This window comes from Equus quagga, chromosome 4, assembly GCF_021613505.1.
Source record: "Equus quagga isolate Etosha38 chromosome 4, UCLA_HA_Equagga_1.0, whole genome shotgun sequence".
Taxonomy (NCBI): domain Eukaryota; kingdom Metazoa; phylum Chordata; class Mammalia; order Perissodactyla; family Equidae; genus Equus; species Equus quagga.
Window position 1 is genome coordinate 67,272,342 of NC_060270.1, and position 16,324 is coordinate 67,288,665.

General features: G+C 40.4%; 1 protein-coding gene across 1 annotated transcript in view; it reads right to left on the reverse strand.

Annotated features, from left to right (window-relative positions):
* CNTNAP5 (contactin associated protein family member 5) overlaps positions 1-16,324 on the reverse strand; it is a 765,902-nt gene that overhangs the window by 100,470 nt on the left and 649,108 nt on the right. The window contains exon 18 of the mRNA XM_046657745.1: positions 622-861. Within this exon, the coding sequence (XP_046513701.1) occupies positions 622-861 (240 nt within the window). The remainder of the gene's footprint in view (positions 1-621; positions 862-16,324) is intronic.

The following is a 16,324-nucleotide window of genomic DNA, read 5'->3' on the forward strand; positions in this document are numbered from 1 at the left end:
TCAATGCAATGAATTCATAAAATTAGGAGGAGATGTGGAAAGGCCCTGGAGCAGGAATTTTGACCCTTGTGTTCCATTTTCAGGCCCCGATGAACTAAATGTGAATCTCCAGGCAGAGCTTTTAAAGCCTCAGTCATGCCACTCATGTCACCTGCGTGATACGTAAATTTTATTAGATACTTGATATTGATTTTACTAACTTATGCACACTCCCTCTATTGTAAACATGATTTAAGATGGCTTAAGGGACTCTAAGGTTCCTCCAGGGATAGATTCTACAATATTTTTTATTGTATTTGTGGACAGAACAATGGAACTGGAAAGGTTACTGCACCCCGCCATTATCCCTCTGATAGAACAGGAATGAGAGTTCACCTCTCACAGTACTCAGCTGACTTTCAGCCACAGAGAGCATGTGGCCCTGTTACCATCCACCCAGATGAACCATGCTGCCAGAGTCCACACACAGTGATAGTGAATGTATGTTATGTCGAGGAACCATACAGAGTGTCTAAACATAGGGGAACTGAGGGATTACTCAGGGCATAGGTATCCTACAACCGACCACTGCCTGTATGCCTACAACACATCACGGTGGAAAAGCAGAAGCTCCTACTGTACCTTTTTTGCAAAAGGGCCCTTCATATGGTGAATTGGTGCAGTCGCAGAAGTATCCACTGTGCTTCTCCACACACTGGCCCCCGTTGTGGCAGATACTGCCGTAACTGCTGCAATGGCCTGGGCATCCTGGCCGGACTCCAGACGTGACCTTTGCCCTTTCTTCCAGGTCAAGTTTCTGCCCATTCAAGTGTAAGGAACGTATGCAACCCAGGAAGCCCTTCTGTCTTGATGATGTTCCCCCTACATGGTGAAAAAGAAAAGAAAAAACCTAAGAGACTATAGGGTTCAAATTTTTTAGGTTTACTATCAACATTAGTAACAGTTAACTATTGTTCTATTGTCATGCTCTGTTGGACTTTTCCATTAAAGTTTCCAGTGAGAATTAGGAATTCAAAGAGCCTGGGAAAATTGCATGTCTTTCCAGGCTGGAAAACCCACCTCTCCACTCCAAGAAAACTAAAAAAAGACTATAGGGGCCAGCACCATGGCCTAGTGATTGAGTTCAGCGCACTCCACTTTGGCAGCCCAGGTTCAGTTCCCAGGGCGTGGACCCATACCACTCGTTGGTGGCGACTCACATACAAAATAGAGGAAGATTGTCACAGGTGTTAGCTCAGAGTGAATCTTCCTCAAGCAAAAAGAACATTCGTAACAGATATTAACTTAGTGTGAATCTTCCTCATCACAAAAAAATAAAAAAGACGATAATTTATGTGGAATCCTGCACATTACATGTTTAAGATAGAAACTTCAGGTGGCCATGTTTCTTTCACATGAAATAAAACTGTTCTTGGTCTACAGCAGACGTTTATCTGAAGTAGAATGCACAGAGTGATACTGCCCCTTCTGGCAAAGTTAGAAGCAAGCTGTTATGTGCATCAAGTTAGAAAACTTCAACAAATTTTGTAAAGCTTTTGCAGCACACTGCAATGTACTAGAAAGCAGGTGGACTTTAGGACCAGACAGACATGGAGTCAAACTCTACCTCACAACCCAATTAGCCATATTGACCATTGAATATCCTAAGCATCAGCTACTTGATCTGTAAAATAAGAGCAGGTCTATTTAATGTGTTTATAGTAAGGCTTAGCTAAGATTATGGAATACATTATACCCTGAACCACTGCTCTTTGCTATCTCTCCTCTCGAGCCTTCAGAATGGCTAGAACCAGTAGGTTGCTAATATATATATACGCTCATTGATTCTAGAGATTACATTCACATTATTCTTTGGAAGTCAAATTTCTCCTTCTGGAATACAGAAGAGGATTGTAACCCAACTTTCTGCTGAAGGTACAGCCTCAAGATTTCAGAGAGATTTGCAGTGCTCATTGCAAATTATTCAAAAACAGAGTCGATTCAAAGTGACAGAATATTTTTTTACTACTGAAATCTGAGATTCTACCAGCCTAAACCTCTGATATCAAAAAAATGTGTACTGAGAGACAACAAACCAAGAAATTAAGCTAAATCCCATCAGCAGATATTTATTTGGTGTTGGGAGTTCTGGAAGAGCCCAGAGAAGACACAAATCCGCCCTGCATTAAAGCACACAAATTCTATTCCAAAGCCAGTGCTTTGGGCTCAAATCTACAGTCATGGATAAATGGAGGACACACTCAGTTCTTCAAGGTCTACAGGTGTACTAATGGAGAGGAGGAGAAAGTGCATTAGAAGACAAGGGCAGGACTGACTTGTCATTTACTTTCTGTATATGTCATCTCTCTTTTCTGAACCTCATTCATTTCTAGTCCCACATGCTGCAACTTTATTAAATCTTGGTCTAGCAAATGAACAGGTCAAAGTATATACCACCAAGTATATATCACCAAGTATATATCACCAAGGTGGATACAGATGTTAATTCCAAATCTGTTGTCTCAGATCAAAAATATAGACGTTAATCCCCGATTTCAAAACATACTACAAAGCTACAGTGATCAAAACAGCATGGTACTGGTACAAAAACAGGTCCACAGATCAATGGAACAGAATTGAAAGCCCAGAGATAAAACCACACATCTATGGACAGCTAATCTTCGACAAAGGAGCAGAGGGCCTACAATGGAGAAAAGAAAGTCTCTTCAACAAATGGTGCTGGGAAAACTGGACAGCCACATGCAAAAGATTGAAAATTGACCAGTCTTTTTCACCACACACCAAAATAAACTCAAAATGGATCAAAGACCTAAAGATTAGGCCTGAGACAATAAGTCTTTTGGAAGAGAATATAGGCAGTACACTCTTTGGCATCAGTTTCAAAAGAATCTTTTCGGACACTGTAACTCCTCAGTTGAGGGAAACAATAGAAAGAATAAACAAATGGGACTTCATCAGACTAAAGAGCTTCTTCAAGGCAAGGGAAAACAGGATTGAAACAAAAAAACAGCTCACTAATTGGGAAAAAATATTTACAAGCCACTTATCTGACAAAGGGTTAATCTCCATAATATACAAAGAACTCACACTGATTAGCAACAAAACAACAAACAACCCGATCAAAAAATGGGCAGAGGACATGAACAGACATTTCTCAAAAGAAGATATGAATATGGCCAATAGACACATGAAAAAATGTTCATCATCGCTAATCATCAGGGAAATGCAAATCAAAACTACACTAAGATATCACCTTACACCCATTAGATTGGCAAAAACATCCAAAACCAAGAGTGACAAATGTTGGAGAGGATGTGGAGAAAAAGGAACCCTCATACGCTGTTGGTGGGAATGCAAACTGGTACAGCCACTATGGAAAACAGTATGGAGATTTCTCAAAAAGTTAAAAATAGAAATACCCTATGACCCAGCCATCCCATTACTGGGTATCTATCCTAAGAACCTGAAATCAGAAATCTCAAGAGTCCGTTGCACCCCTATGTTCATCGCAGCATTATTTACAATAGTCAAGACGTGGAACCAGCCTACATGCCCAGAAACTGATGATTGGATAAAGAAGATGTGGTATATATACACAATGGAATACTACTCAGCCATAAAAAAAGACAAAAATGGCCCATTCACAACAACGTGGATGGACCTCGAGGGTATTATGTTAAGCGAAATAAGCCAGTCAGAGAAAGACGAACTCTATATGACTCCACTCATAGGTGGAAGTTAGTATATTGATAAGGAGATCTGATCGGTGGTTACCAGGGAAAAGGGGGGGTGGGGGGAGGGCACAGAGGGGGAGGTGGTGTATCCACAACATGACTAACAAAAATGTACAACTGAAATCTCACAAGGTTGTAATCTATCATAACATTAATAAAAAAAAAATATAGACGTTAAACAGGAAAAAAGCTTCAAGTTAAAGAAATGAATACTTAACCTAAAGAATTTCTGTTATTAGCCAGCCTGGCAGGATGGATAAGAAAATAATTGGATATGAAGATGGTGGGAGTATACGGTGGGAGTAGGGAGGATTCTGCCTCCCCTGAATCACATCAGGTCATCAGACCCATAAATATATGTAAGGCAGTCACCGGAGGCATCTAAAGACTGAGACAGAACATTCCTAAAGGATTAATTTAATCTCTTATTCTGAACTAATGATAAAACGCCATTGTATTTTCTGCTCTGATAAGTGATACGTGAGCAAGCCAGGAGGTCAAACCAAAATTGCATTCTCCTGTCTGTCTCAATTTTAGTGAGTAAATCTCCTTTTAACCACAAGATAAATCAATTATAAATACAAGCAGATAATAGAGGAAGGTTCATTATTTCTTTCCTAGAGATTGCGTAGAATAAGGAGGGGAGGATTTATGTAGTCAAATGTTTTGTTTTATTTTTTCCCTTATTTTGTAGTCACTCCCTGTGGTGGATTTGAATAATTCTTCATATATCTTGTTAGTGGCATTTTTCTTCTAGCAGAGGGGAGAATGCAAGATCTATTGCGCATTTTCTTGTGTGTGACTTAGTCAACATGTTTATAAATGGAGACGGTGGTGGCTGGGGCGGTTTCTCTGGCAGCAATGTGTCCTTGAGGTTTGAGACATATAGATTATGGTGAGAATGACCCCAAACAAGGGGATCATTTCAAATCTCAGATTCTGACAAAACACGATGACATGATGAACTATGAACTAAACTGCGCAGTGAACTAAATTTCAGTTTCCACCTGACTGCTTTTTATTCTTTACAAGGGAGAAACACTAGACGTTAGGTTTCTTTTTCTTTATGTGGATTTGCTCTCCCAGATATCTCTGGATCCACCTGCTTCTTTCCACACCCAGAACCACTGGTCTTAGAGCAATCCTCCTCAGCCCCACTTGAATCCCTGCAACAACCTTCTAAATGATCTTCCTATCCTCAACTCTGGCTCTTTCATCATTTTGTAATCAGAGAGATCAACCAAACGTGAACATTTGATTCTGCCATTCCTGTTTGATGCCCTTCAGAGACTAGTCATTGTCCTGAGGAGTAAGCTCAAATTCTTAACACAGCTGGGATAGAATGAAAGATCTGGCCTCCACTTATTTCTCCATGGTCCTCCTCTCATATTCCCTGCTGCAGTGTCAGTGCACCAGGCATTCTGAACTATTAACACCTCCTCAATGCCCCATTGTCCACCTTGACTTCAGACCTCTTCATGTACTTTGTGATTACGTGGTATGTTACCTCCCCCACGCACTCCACTGCTCACCCTACTCTGTAATCACATGCACATACACACACCTGCACCCACACCCACACACCTGCACTCATATACATACATTCCTTAGTCACATATTTTCTGCCTATCCAGTATTTATTTTAATTAGTCATCAATTTTTTTATAAACAGGAAATATTTTAAAACTTCTAGTAAGTCTTCCACTGAAACTTCAGATGGTCTGTTAACAATGAGCCTGCTTTCCTGCCTGACACAGCTCAGTGGCCCTGGGGTCAGTTCCTTTAAGAAGACATGTACTCTCGACTGGGCTACACTCTCAACCAGGACCACTTCATTCATTCATGTTACCATTCTGGCCCTTGCAGGTATTTGATTTTCAAGTGCTGCTCTCACATACTTTTCTCTCTATTTGTGTGCATCTTGTCTAGAGTTTACTGTAAGTTTGGAGGAACCACAACAACAAAATGTACCATTATTCTTAAAGCAACTGAAAATCATTTATTTTGAAGTTCCTACTTCATCTGCAAACTGAGAATTAGGTTGGTGCCCCTAATCCTAAAAAAAATAATAATAAAACATTTTCAAATACTTGTGGTGACAGATGGTTACTAGACTTGTCATGGTGACCATTTCGTAATGTAGACAATGTCTACAAACCTGAAATGAACACAATATTGTATGTTGATTATACTTCAATTAAAAAAATATTTTTTGTATGCTAAAGACTTTATAATTATCTCATTGAAAACTCAATGAGAAAGAAGGTATTCTTCATATTATTCACATTACATAGTTGAGGAAACAGTGTCAGAGAGATTACTCTGGTCAGAGTCAAAAATCAGACTTAGGTGGCAGAGCCAGAAGTCAGACTGGCATCTCTTGCCCTTCAAAGCCCTAAAATCCTAAAATGAACTATTTGATTAGTGAGTTTGGGTCAGTACTACAACTAGGTGATTCTACTTTCTTCCTCTGGTCTCTTACTTAGTTTCTTTCATCAAGTAGTAATATAGACATACACATTTATCTTCTTGGCTTTCTTATCACTCTTCTTGACAACTGACACCATTTGTTGGCTGGCCTAGCGAGAAGCAATTTTGTATGAAACTCTTCAGTTGGCCCTTGATATCAAGCATGTTCATTATGATGATGTTTCCTTGGACTGTGGATGAATCAACTCTTAAAAATGTTACTATCATTATTCTAAGCCTGTCTCAGAAAACCTCCATGTGTCAGCTCGACAAATGCTCATTGCTTCCAGAGAAACATTTCAATTCCTTGTGCATTTTCTGAACTCAAGTGCAAGAGCTTCTATTCTCTCACGTGTGCCTGCTCTCTTTCCCACAATTACTCAAGGAAAAATCCTTTGTGCAGCACCTTTTTCCTAGAACAACACTGCATGTGTCAAGTCAGTCTGCTGTTTCACAAAAATAAGCAGTGTAGCACTACTTCCCTGTCTTTCTTTTTTTTTTTTTGTCCTCGAACTTGGAGTAACTGTTTTCTATATGAACTACTTTGCCTAAAGTCAATAGCCCACTGAAGTACAGATGCATTTACCACCTAGATTTCAAATTCCAAAGTGGCAACAGGTTTAGCGTATACATGACAAATAAAAAGAAATACACTAACCATCAGTTATCTGCTGTTTTTGTTCAGCCCCGTCAACTGGCAGAATCTTGGTACCAGCAGGAAATCTTAAAGACTTTAATTCCAAAATGTGATTTCATTTAGGGCAAGGCACACATCTAGTTAAGTTTTGCCAGATAGAGTGATTTCTTGCTCATGAATCAATAAACACATATTATGAAATAGCACATATGATACTAACTGGATGTCCAAAAGATAAAAGAATGACAGTAATAGTCAATTTGAACTCAAACTACATTCTTATAAAGCACCTTCTATATATTGTTCTTCAGAGGCATCTTCTGATTTAAGCTTCACTACAAATTGCGGCACCCTAAACAGAATACCAAACCTCCTCAAAAAACTGCAAAAGAGTTTGTTGATAACTTAGATTCAGTTAACAATAGATTGAAATTATTTCCTTGTTTGTTTGCTAAAAAACAATGTTGTGAAAAATTTTTGAAAAATAATTCAGCAAGATGTATCAAGAGCCATTAAGGTATTAATATCATTGGCCTTATTCCACATTTTTAAGTAAATATCCCAAATGGTGCAAGGAGGATAATTATACCCAGACATATTTAACTTAGCTTTATATATAGTCCTAAATATACTTCATTATTTGCACACATAGTATAGTTGCATACCTATAAAATCTCCTTCCAAAATAATAACAAATTATTACAATTAAAATGAAAGTATAAGAATATGGATGGATATAAATAACAATACTAAAAATCAATAATTGTCCTATATAGCAATGACCAATTAGAACATGTAATAGCAAGAAAAAAAATCCTATTTAACAACAAAAGTAGCAAAACACCTAAAAAATAACTTATCAAGATCTGTGTCTATATAAAGAAAACAAAATTTTACCTTGGCTCCTAAAAAATAAATAGAACATGCTTTTGTATGATTTAGTAATGTATAGCTATTCTTTTTAATGCAATAAAATACCAATCAATAGCCCAAGAAGAAATATTTTCATAGGACACGAAAAGCTAATTTTAAAATCCATAAAGAAAAGAAGATGATTGAGAATATTTAACACAGTCTTAAGAAAAGGAGTAAAGTGTGTGTGTCTGTGTGGGAAAACTCGTCCTATTCAGTATTAAAATATACTCTGTGTGTGACATTGTTGCAATGCTTGAAAAAAAACTATATAAATGAAGCAAAGTAGGAAATCCAGAAACACATGCTTTTGATAGAGAGATTTTATACATTACAATATGTATTGGAGTTGTAAGCAACTAGGTAAAAGAGGAACCACACAATCCTAACTCAAAACCTTAAGCAAATTCCAGACTCATACAAGACATAAAAGTAACAACAAGCAAAATAATACAACAAAAAACCCCTAAAAATATTAGGTAAAATACTATATAGTAGTTTAAAATAATGTACAATTTATATTGACATGATGAATTTCCCACAGTATACGTTAAGTAAAAAAAGCAAACAAAAACAAACAATAAAACAGCAACAAGCTGTAGCATAATACATACATGTATATTGTTTGTGTAAATATATCCACAAATAATAATATTGTACAGTGTTTCCTAAGGGGACTTCGATGGATGTAAGTACCTCAAATGACGTCTGGAAAGTCACATGCTGTGCTAATAACAGTTACCTCTAAGAAGAGTACTAAGATGTATTATTGAATAATTTTATAGTGAACACCTATTTGTGTATTGATTATACAATTAAAATAAATCTTTTTATTTATTATGTATATTGTGCATAATGCTGTTGGTCTCCTTTTTCTAAAAGTCATTTAAGAAATAATTTATTTATCAAGTTTCAAAAGAAACTCCTTACTACAGAATTTTGTATATCTGTAAAACCCTTTATGAATCCTTGTGGTATGTGAATATTATGGAATGACTTTCCCAGCATCGGCAGGTTTGTGTCTGTGTGTGGGTTGGAGTGTGTATGGAATATTCATCTTGTTTCTTGGGTTTTCTGCACAGAGATTGTTTTTTCCAAGACTACAGGCCAAAAATAAATATTTGCCTTCTTTTGAGAAGAATGGTGTCAGGGCACAACATGTTGCCCAGACAGAGTCCTATGTGTGCATTCTATGGAAATCTCTATTTGGTTATTATCTACAATTCATGAGGAGGCAAAGATACAAGCAAGCACTTGAATTGTGCCTTCATTTCTGTTGCTAATGTGGAGCAACAGGGAAATAATCCCACTGCAGTTCAAGGTCACTAATTTAGTGATCCAAGAGTCTCGCCACAGAATCCTCTGAATTATTGCTTTGCACATCCCTTGGAGGTACTCCTGAAAGAACACCAAGATGATGGGGCAGGAAAGTCCCCTTGCTCCTAATCACAGAGTCCAGAAGAACCACAAGAGCAATTTGAATAAAAGGACCATCTCCCAACTCACAAAGATCAAAGCCAAGTTACACCTCACAATGCTCCTTCTCCCAATGTTTTTGAAGATGAAAAATCACTGATAAGATCACTATCATAAACAGCCTTAAAGGAGAAGAGTTACAGAAGACTCCTGAGAAAGAGGAGGGATTGCCACCCTCCTTGCGAGAGCAACTGGATAGGAGATACTATACAGACTTCTTCCCTAGAATCAACTGGAGGATCTACCTTCATCTTCCAGACAGGCTGCCTGGCCAAGTCATTGCCCAGCTGGCAGTAGTGTCAGGATTTACTGGATGCCAGCGCCCCTGGCAATCTTCCGATTAGTTTTTCTCCAGGATGGCATTGCCAAGAACAGACATTCCCCTAGCAGCTGAACGACAGACTCATTGAAAAAAAAAGTAGATACAGTAAAAACCTGTAATTATGAGCTTTAAGAATTTTCCCTAATAGTCTCACGTGGCTCAGAGTGATTTTATGGGTGAAGCCAAGAGACTCGGAAATACAAAGGAGACTACGATTTACTAAAAGGATAGAGCAATGGCAATTCAGGGCCAACCAGTTCTCACAATCCAATCCGTTAACATTGTCAAGACATTTTGATGTATTTGTGCAGTAATCACTTTGAGACTCTTTCTCATCCTGGCTTCCTTTTCGGACATGATGCTGCAGTGTGACTAGAGACACATCATCAAATGTCAGTAGCAACTCTCTCTTGTCAGAAAAATTAGCCAAAACTTGGGAATAAGGCAAAAATCATAGATGATATTTAACCCATAGAGAGGCAAATAATTTCTTTCCAGTATAACAGGTAACTCCGAAGATGGCTTGTTGAACAATAGTTTTTTTATTTAAGCCGGTTTTATCCTAATGTTTTTATTCTTATTAAATTACCTGTACCTATCCTAGCTTTTCAGATGCTCTCTGAACTGGTCATAGAATCTTATTGGCTTCCTCATTAAATAATGAGTTAAAGAAAATCTCTGATTCATGTTCATTTTCTATTTTCCCAAGACGCATGATATTACCTTTTTGAAGATTATGTTTAACACATACTAACAGTATTAGTTAAAATGGTGGTGCTTATTATTAGAAAGCATAAAACTGTGATGGAAAGGTTTTGATCCCACAATGCACAATGACTGGAACAAGTTATATTAATAATAATAATAAAAAAATATTTACAAGGCTTTCCGCCTTTTATAAATATGAAGCAGACTGGACACATTATCATCTACATTTTGCTCCTGAGAATACAGGCACCCACGGAAGTTAAATGGCCTTCAGGAATAAGAGGAAGGAAGCAAGGAAGCTTTGCTGAAGAGAAGGGAGGAGAAAAAATGAGGGTGAGTAGACAAATGGACAAAAAATGATGGAACCAGAGCTAACACATTAGACAGCATGCTCTGGAGGAACGGGAAAGCTGTAGATATAAGGGGCCCCAGGATACTGGAGGTATTGTCAAAAGAAATGGAAACTCACATATATATAATCCATCCACTGCCCTCCACTATAGCTTCTAGATTGGGGCTCCTCTAGTGGGAACTATTTCTTATTCAAGATCAGGTAGGTGAGCAGTTAGTGAGCCTATACCTAAATCTGGCCTTCAGTCCTAACCCCTATATGTTTGATGAATTAATTTCTCTGGGAAGGGATATGAGGATGAAAGGCGGGGAGGGAAGGATCCCTGATAAAAAAGAGTTTGGAGGATAGGATGGGGAATGGAAAGCGAAGGATATCTGACCCTGTTGTTGAGAGGAGTACCATTGCACTATTTTAAGACACACCTGAGCTTAAAGCAAGGCTCCGTTGCAGTGTAGATGTAGCAGGTTCAGGGAATATAAGGTCCTGAGGCTTCTGTAGGAAGTGGCCAGTTGTAGGCACCTACATGGGCAGTGAAGGAGGAAAGTATTGGTCTCCCTGAGGTTTGGACATTTGGGCTTCAGTTGTTCTCCCAGAAACCTGAATAAGTAGTGACTGGCTAAACCAAGTGAGAGAGATGCTTTCTACACACCAAGTGTGCACACACATCCCAGATTGCCTTCTAAGGACAGATTCCCTTAGAGACTGAACTGAGACACATGTTAACCTTATTTCCATGAGATAAGGAAGAGAGAGGCAGGGAATCATCACACAATGTATAAGACAGAGAGTCTGGAACTCGAGCCACATCCCCTTTGCCCTGCTCTTCCCCCTTGGATATAAACCCCATATGCCACATTATAAAGGGCCTATCTTAGTCTCTCTTCCTCCTAGTCTATACTCCTTAAATAGTGAACAGGTCTTATTCATTTTCGCTTCCCCATTGCCTAGCCCAGGGCTGATAACAGAGTATGGCCTCAGAAAGTATTTATTAAATGAATTGTGTCAAAACAAGGATGTGAGAAAAAAGAGAAAGAAGGACACTGTGACAATTGGAAGGGCTGGATCAGACAACCTGCAACACCTCCTCCCAAATCCAGCAAAATGATGCAAACGCCACTCTGAGAACCTACTGGCCTTTAAACAGTCTTTTGGACAAGGAAGTAAGAAAGGAGGAGGCTGATAACCAGGAGAATAAAGAATAAAGTTAGCTTAAGAAAATTGTTTGAATTAAAATGTATGGAACATGGTTTGGTGTTTTGCTGCTTTGTTCAGAGCACAGACCAAGAGGAAGGCAGTAGCTGAGGACCATGACTGCTCACCTGGCACTGCAAATGTGTGATGGATGTTGTTAGCTTTCAATTTACTTCATGAAACTTATAGTATCCTTGAATCACAAATGGAGGGTCCATCTCTTGTCTGAGCACATACCGTCACTACCAGGTCTTATGGGATTCTCCGTAAGAAAGTTCATCTTCATCAACCAGAGTACAGGGAAAATAATAGCAACTAAAATATGAATCCAACAATAAACACTTCCAAAGCAAGCTTGTGTGTACCATACAACAATGCGAAAATGTGATTTTGAAAGTCCTTTTACCTTTGGAGTTGGTTGCTAAGACAAGGGCAGTTGTAATTTCCCCTTTTATAAAGGCCCTATGCCAACTTTTGAGGCATTCATACATCAGATATACTATCACGTGGGGACACTTTTGCTGATTTGTGCAAATCACAGTGTGGGGCACGATCCCTCTCCTGGGAGCTATTATTCCAATTGAATGTGTCCTTTAAATGTCAAATCTCCTAAATTTCCAGGCAAAGGAGTGCCTCATTATCCTACTGAGCTGGGGAAACAAACCCTTTTCCATTTGAAATGGTTTTTTGCTTGCAACTCTTATTTAATAAATGTGAATAGGAAATTCCAAGTGGGAGAAGGAAACATCCATTGCCATATTCAAGTTTTACAACTGATTTTTGAGTTATTGATAGTAAGTTTAGTGGGCAGAAGGAATAACTGAGACTCAGAAATAACTTGCATAAAACCATAATGCTACTGGTGGAAGGGCCAGCATTTGGAACTCTGCATTCATTCACTTTCATTAATTCACTGGACATTTATTGAATGCTAAATATAGCAGAGAACCTGCACTAGGCTCAAGGATACAAAGATAAATTAGACGCTATATTTGCCACAATAAACCACTAGAGGGGAGAGTGGCAATAATCAGGTCATCAGGACGCATCACAATGGGTCTGCTCATAGAGGTGGAGGCAGGGGTGGATAATACACTCCCTGTGAGAAGATAGTTCATCTGAATCACCAAAAATCTCTGCCTTCAATGAAGAGGAGTCTGCCAGGTAGATCAGGGCAGGGAGTGTCCATCCTGGCTTGAGGGACAGGAACTCCAAAAGGGTATGAATCAAAACAATGCAAACTCTATTTGGCTTTAAAGAGTGTTTCTGAGGAGAAAGTAGGAGGGGAAGAGGCATTATTTTATGGATAATTCTTGGGATTATCCTTGGGGAGAATACAAAATAAATTTTGCTTAAGAAAATTGCTTTGATTTAAAAAATGTGTTTGTGTGTGTTGTACAATAAATCTACGTGATTCTGTCTCAGGTTGGGTTCTAGACAAGCAGGCTGTGAGATGGAGTTAAAAGGGCAGGATGTATTTTAGAGGGAACCCTTGGGAATCATACCTCTGAATGGGAGGGGAAGGAAGCAGGAGCAGGCAGAAGAGGAGAGAGATTTGGTGCATACCTGACAAGAGTCTAAAACAACCCCATGGAGACTGCTGGAGCTAGAAAAACCCATCAGAGATGAACTTCCTTGTGCCAAAATGGCTCAGCCTTTACACTCTGGACTCAGTTGGTTATTGTATTTGGACCCCTCTGGGGAGGATGTGACCTTGCCCAGGTGTTTGTTTGCAGCTGAGGCAGCCCTGATGGGGCAGACAGATGGAGACCATCCAGTAACAGTACTCCCAGTGGCAGGGCAATAAGTCTTTCCTGAAGGTGGACGTGGGCAGCACATCCCAGTGTCTATGACAGGTTCCTAAGCCCCTCAACACATGGTGGGCAGGGCCTGAGATGACCCTCACCAGTTACCCTGAGACATGGATGATGAAGCAGGAATCTGAATTAAAGCATGGCACTTCTCATCTCTTCTACAAAATTGCTTTCCTCTACTCAAGTGGCTTTGAAGCCAAATCCCTTTCTCCCAGGATCAAAAGAAACTTTGTAACAAAATGAGAACAGAGTGAAAATCTGACAATAACACTTTGTAGAGAGTTTTCACTATATCTTCTTCCCTCCACCACTCTGCTCAAGGGCTTTCTCGCCTTCTGGTCTGAGTTATCAGCTTTGTCACTAAAGCCTTGGAGAAATGGAAGCAGGCTCTCTAGCCTGCAGGTGGTGTTGCAACATCAGCATGCCTTCTGAGTCTGCTCTTTTCTAACCTGAAACTTTCCTCATAGTCCTGTTCACATTAGCTCAACAGCACCTTGGCTTTGGAAGAGGCACAAACAACTTCCTACATCTCTATTGTCTCTCAGATTGGGCCTTTGAACGTCCAGGTAGTACTGTTTTATTTTCCAGAAAGATCTGGCTTGAGTTTATTTTTATAATTATCACCCTAGCTCCACATAAATAGTGCTGTCCTAGTATTTTCTTTCTTTATTGAATTATAAATTTTGATGGCTCGCAGTACCAGAAAAATCAGAATGACTGCTACTAACGTTGAGTTTTTGTGAGGTCTAAATTGCAGGGCTTGCCTCGCTGAGCTGCACAAAACATGATGTCATATTGCACTCTCTTTTAAAAATGAGAGTATGGAGTTCTCGTCAAGATGGCCCTGTGAGCAGACGTTGAACTCGCCTCCTCCCATGAACACAACCAGGTTACAACAATTTTGCGAAGAATCACCCTGGATTGAAAACTGAAAACTGGATAAAAAGAACCCCCACGACAAGGGACAGTCCTGACAAAAGCAGAAGAGGCAGTAACTCTGGCCAGAGAGGAAAAAAGCCACCTTTGGGAGCAGCGGAGCTTCTCAGTTGGCCAGGCAGGAGCCAATCTAAGGTACGCAGCCCTCCCTGGAGGAGTGAGGTCTGCAGCGGGGGCAATACTGCTATAACCATCCTTCGGACTCAGCCCAACTGAGATGGGCATCCTACTGTCTGGCTTTGCTGGCTATTAACTGCAGCGAGGACACCCCAGAAAAGCTATCAGCCGAAAGCCAAAAAGATCCAGGTCTTAAAGGGTCCACGCACAAACTCACTCATTGCAGCAACCTAAAATCACCAGAGAGAAGGCTGACTGTCCTTTGGTGAAACAAGACTCACCTGGTGGGCTCTGGGGGCATCTTGGTGAGAGGAGGATCCTCTCCAGAGACTGAGACATTGGTGGGGGCCGTTGTTCTGAGCTGGTCCAGGACTGCTGATAAGGACACCAGTGGGGGTCATTGAGGTGCGTCCTTTGTGCTGTTAGCCCAGGGGTCTGCCACACCCACTAGAGCACAGATTTAATCCAGTTCAGCCAGGGCAGGCAACCCACCCTAGGGACTGGCCCCACCTAACAGCAAGCCCTCAGGCTACTTTTCAGCCTGCATTGACTGAGTGCCTTGATCCTCTACAGGCAGGCAAGGGTGTCTGCCTCTGTGGGGCAGGGTCTGTGTGAGGACCAGGTGAACTGTGGGGGGCATTGGGGCAGGGGTGGGGGCCTTTGTAGTGTGGCGGTGGGGAACGCTCCAGGGTTTGAGAAGTGCGCACGGACCAGGACTGTGTTGACAGTGTATGTGGTCCAGAGGGGGGTGAGGCTTATCAGTGGCAGAAGACTTGTGCTTCACAAATAGCCATAAAAAGGATCAGCCCCACCTTCCAAAGCCTGAAACAACTGAGTGCCTCCATGCCAAAGGCCAGCCCCTCTCAGCTGCACTCCTAAGAGAACTGACATCAGCCTTGTTGGCCTATCACAGCTGTGCGCCCCTGAGCCTAGCAACCAGCTACACTGAGTACCAACCCAATTAAGAGGACATTTGCAATAAGAGTGTGCTAATAGACTTTGTAGCCAACAGTGCTGAGGCCCCTCCAAACCAGATTTACAAACAGATGGCCAGGGAAGGAAAGATCAGACTCCCTGGGTACCTGCAGTGGGAGCAACCCTGACACAGCAGAAGAACACAAGTAGCCCACAAAGGGGTCACTCCTGGTTCTTATGGTCTGGTGATGAGAGGGAAGCACACTGCTGGGCTTCATAAGGCATCTCATACATAAGGCCACTTCTCTAAGATCAGGAGACATAGCTGACTCACCTAGTACAAAGAAAATAACACAGAGAAAGAGGCATAATGAGGAGGCAAAGGAATACTTTCCAAGCAGGGGAACACTACAAAACACCAGAAAAAGAACTAAGTGAAACAGAAACTAGCGACCTCCTTGACAAGGAATTCAAACAAAATATAATGAGGATGCTCACAGATATGCAGAGAAGAATGGATGAACACAGTGAGCATATCAGCAAAGAATTGGAAGATATAAAAAAGAACCAATCAGAAATGAAGAACACAATACTTGAAATGAGAAATTCAATAGAGGGAGTCAATAGCAGAGTAGAGGAAGCAGAAGAATGGATCAGCAAGCTAGACGAAAGACTAGAGGAAATCACCCAAGCAGAACAGAAAAGAGAAAAAAGAATTAGACAGAATGAGAGCAGTGTAAG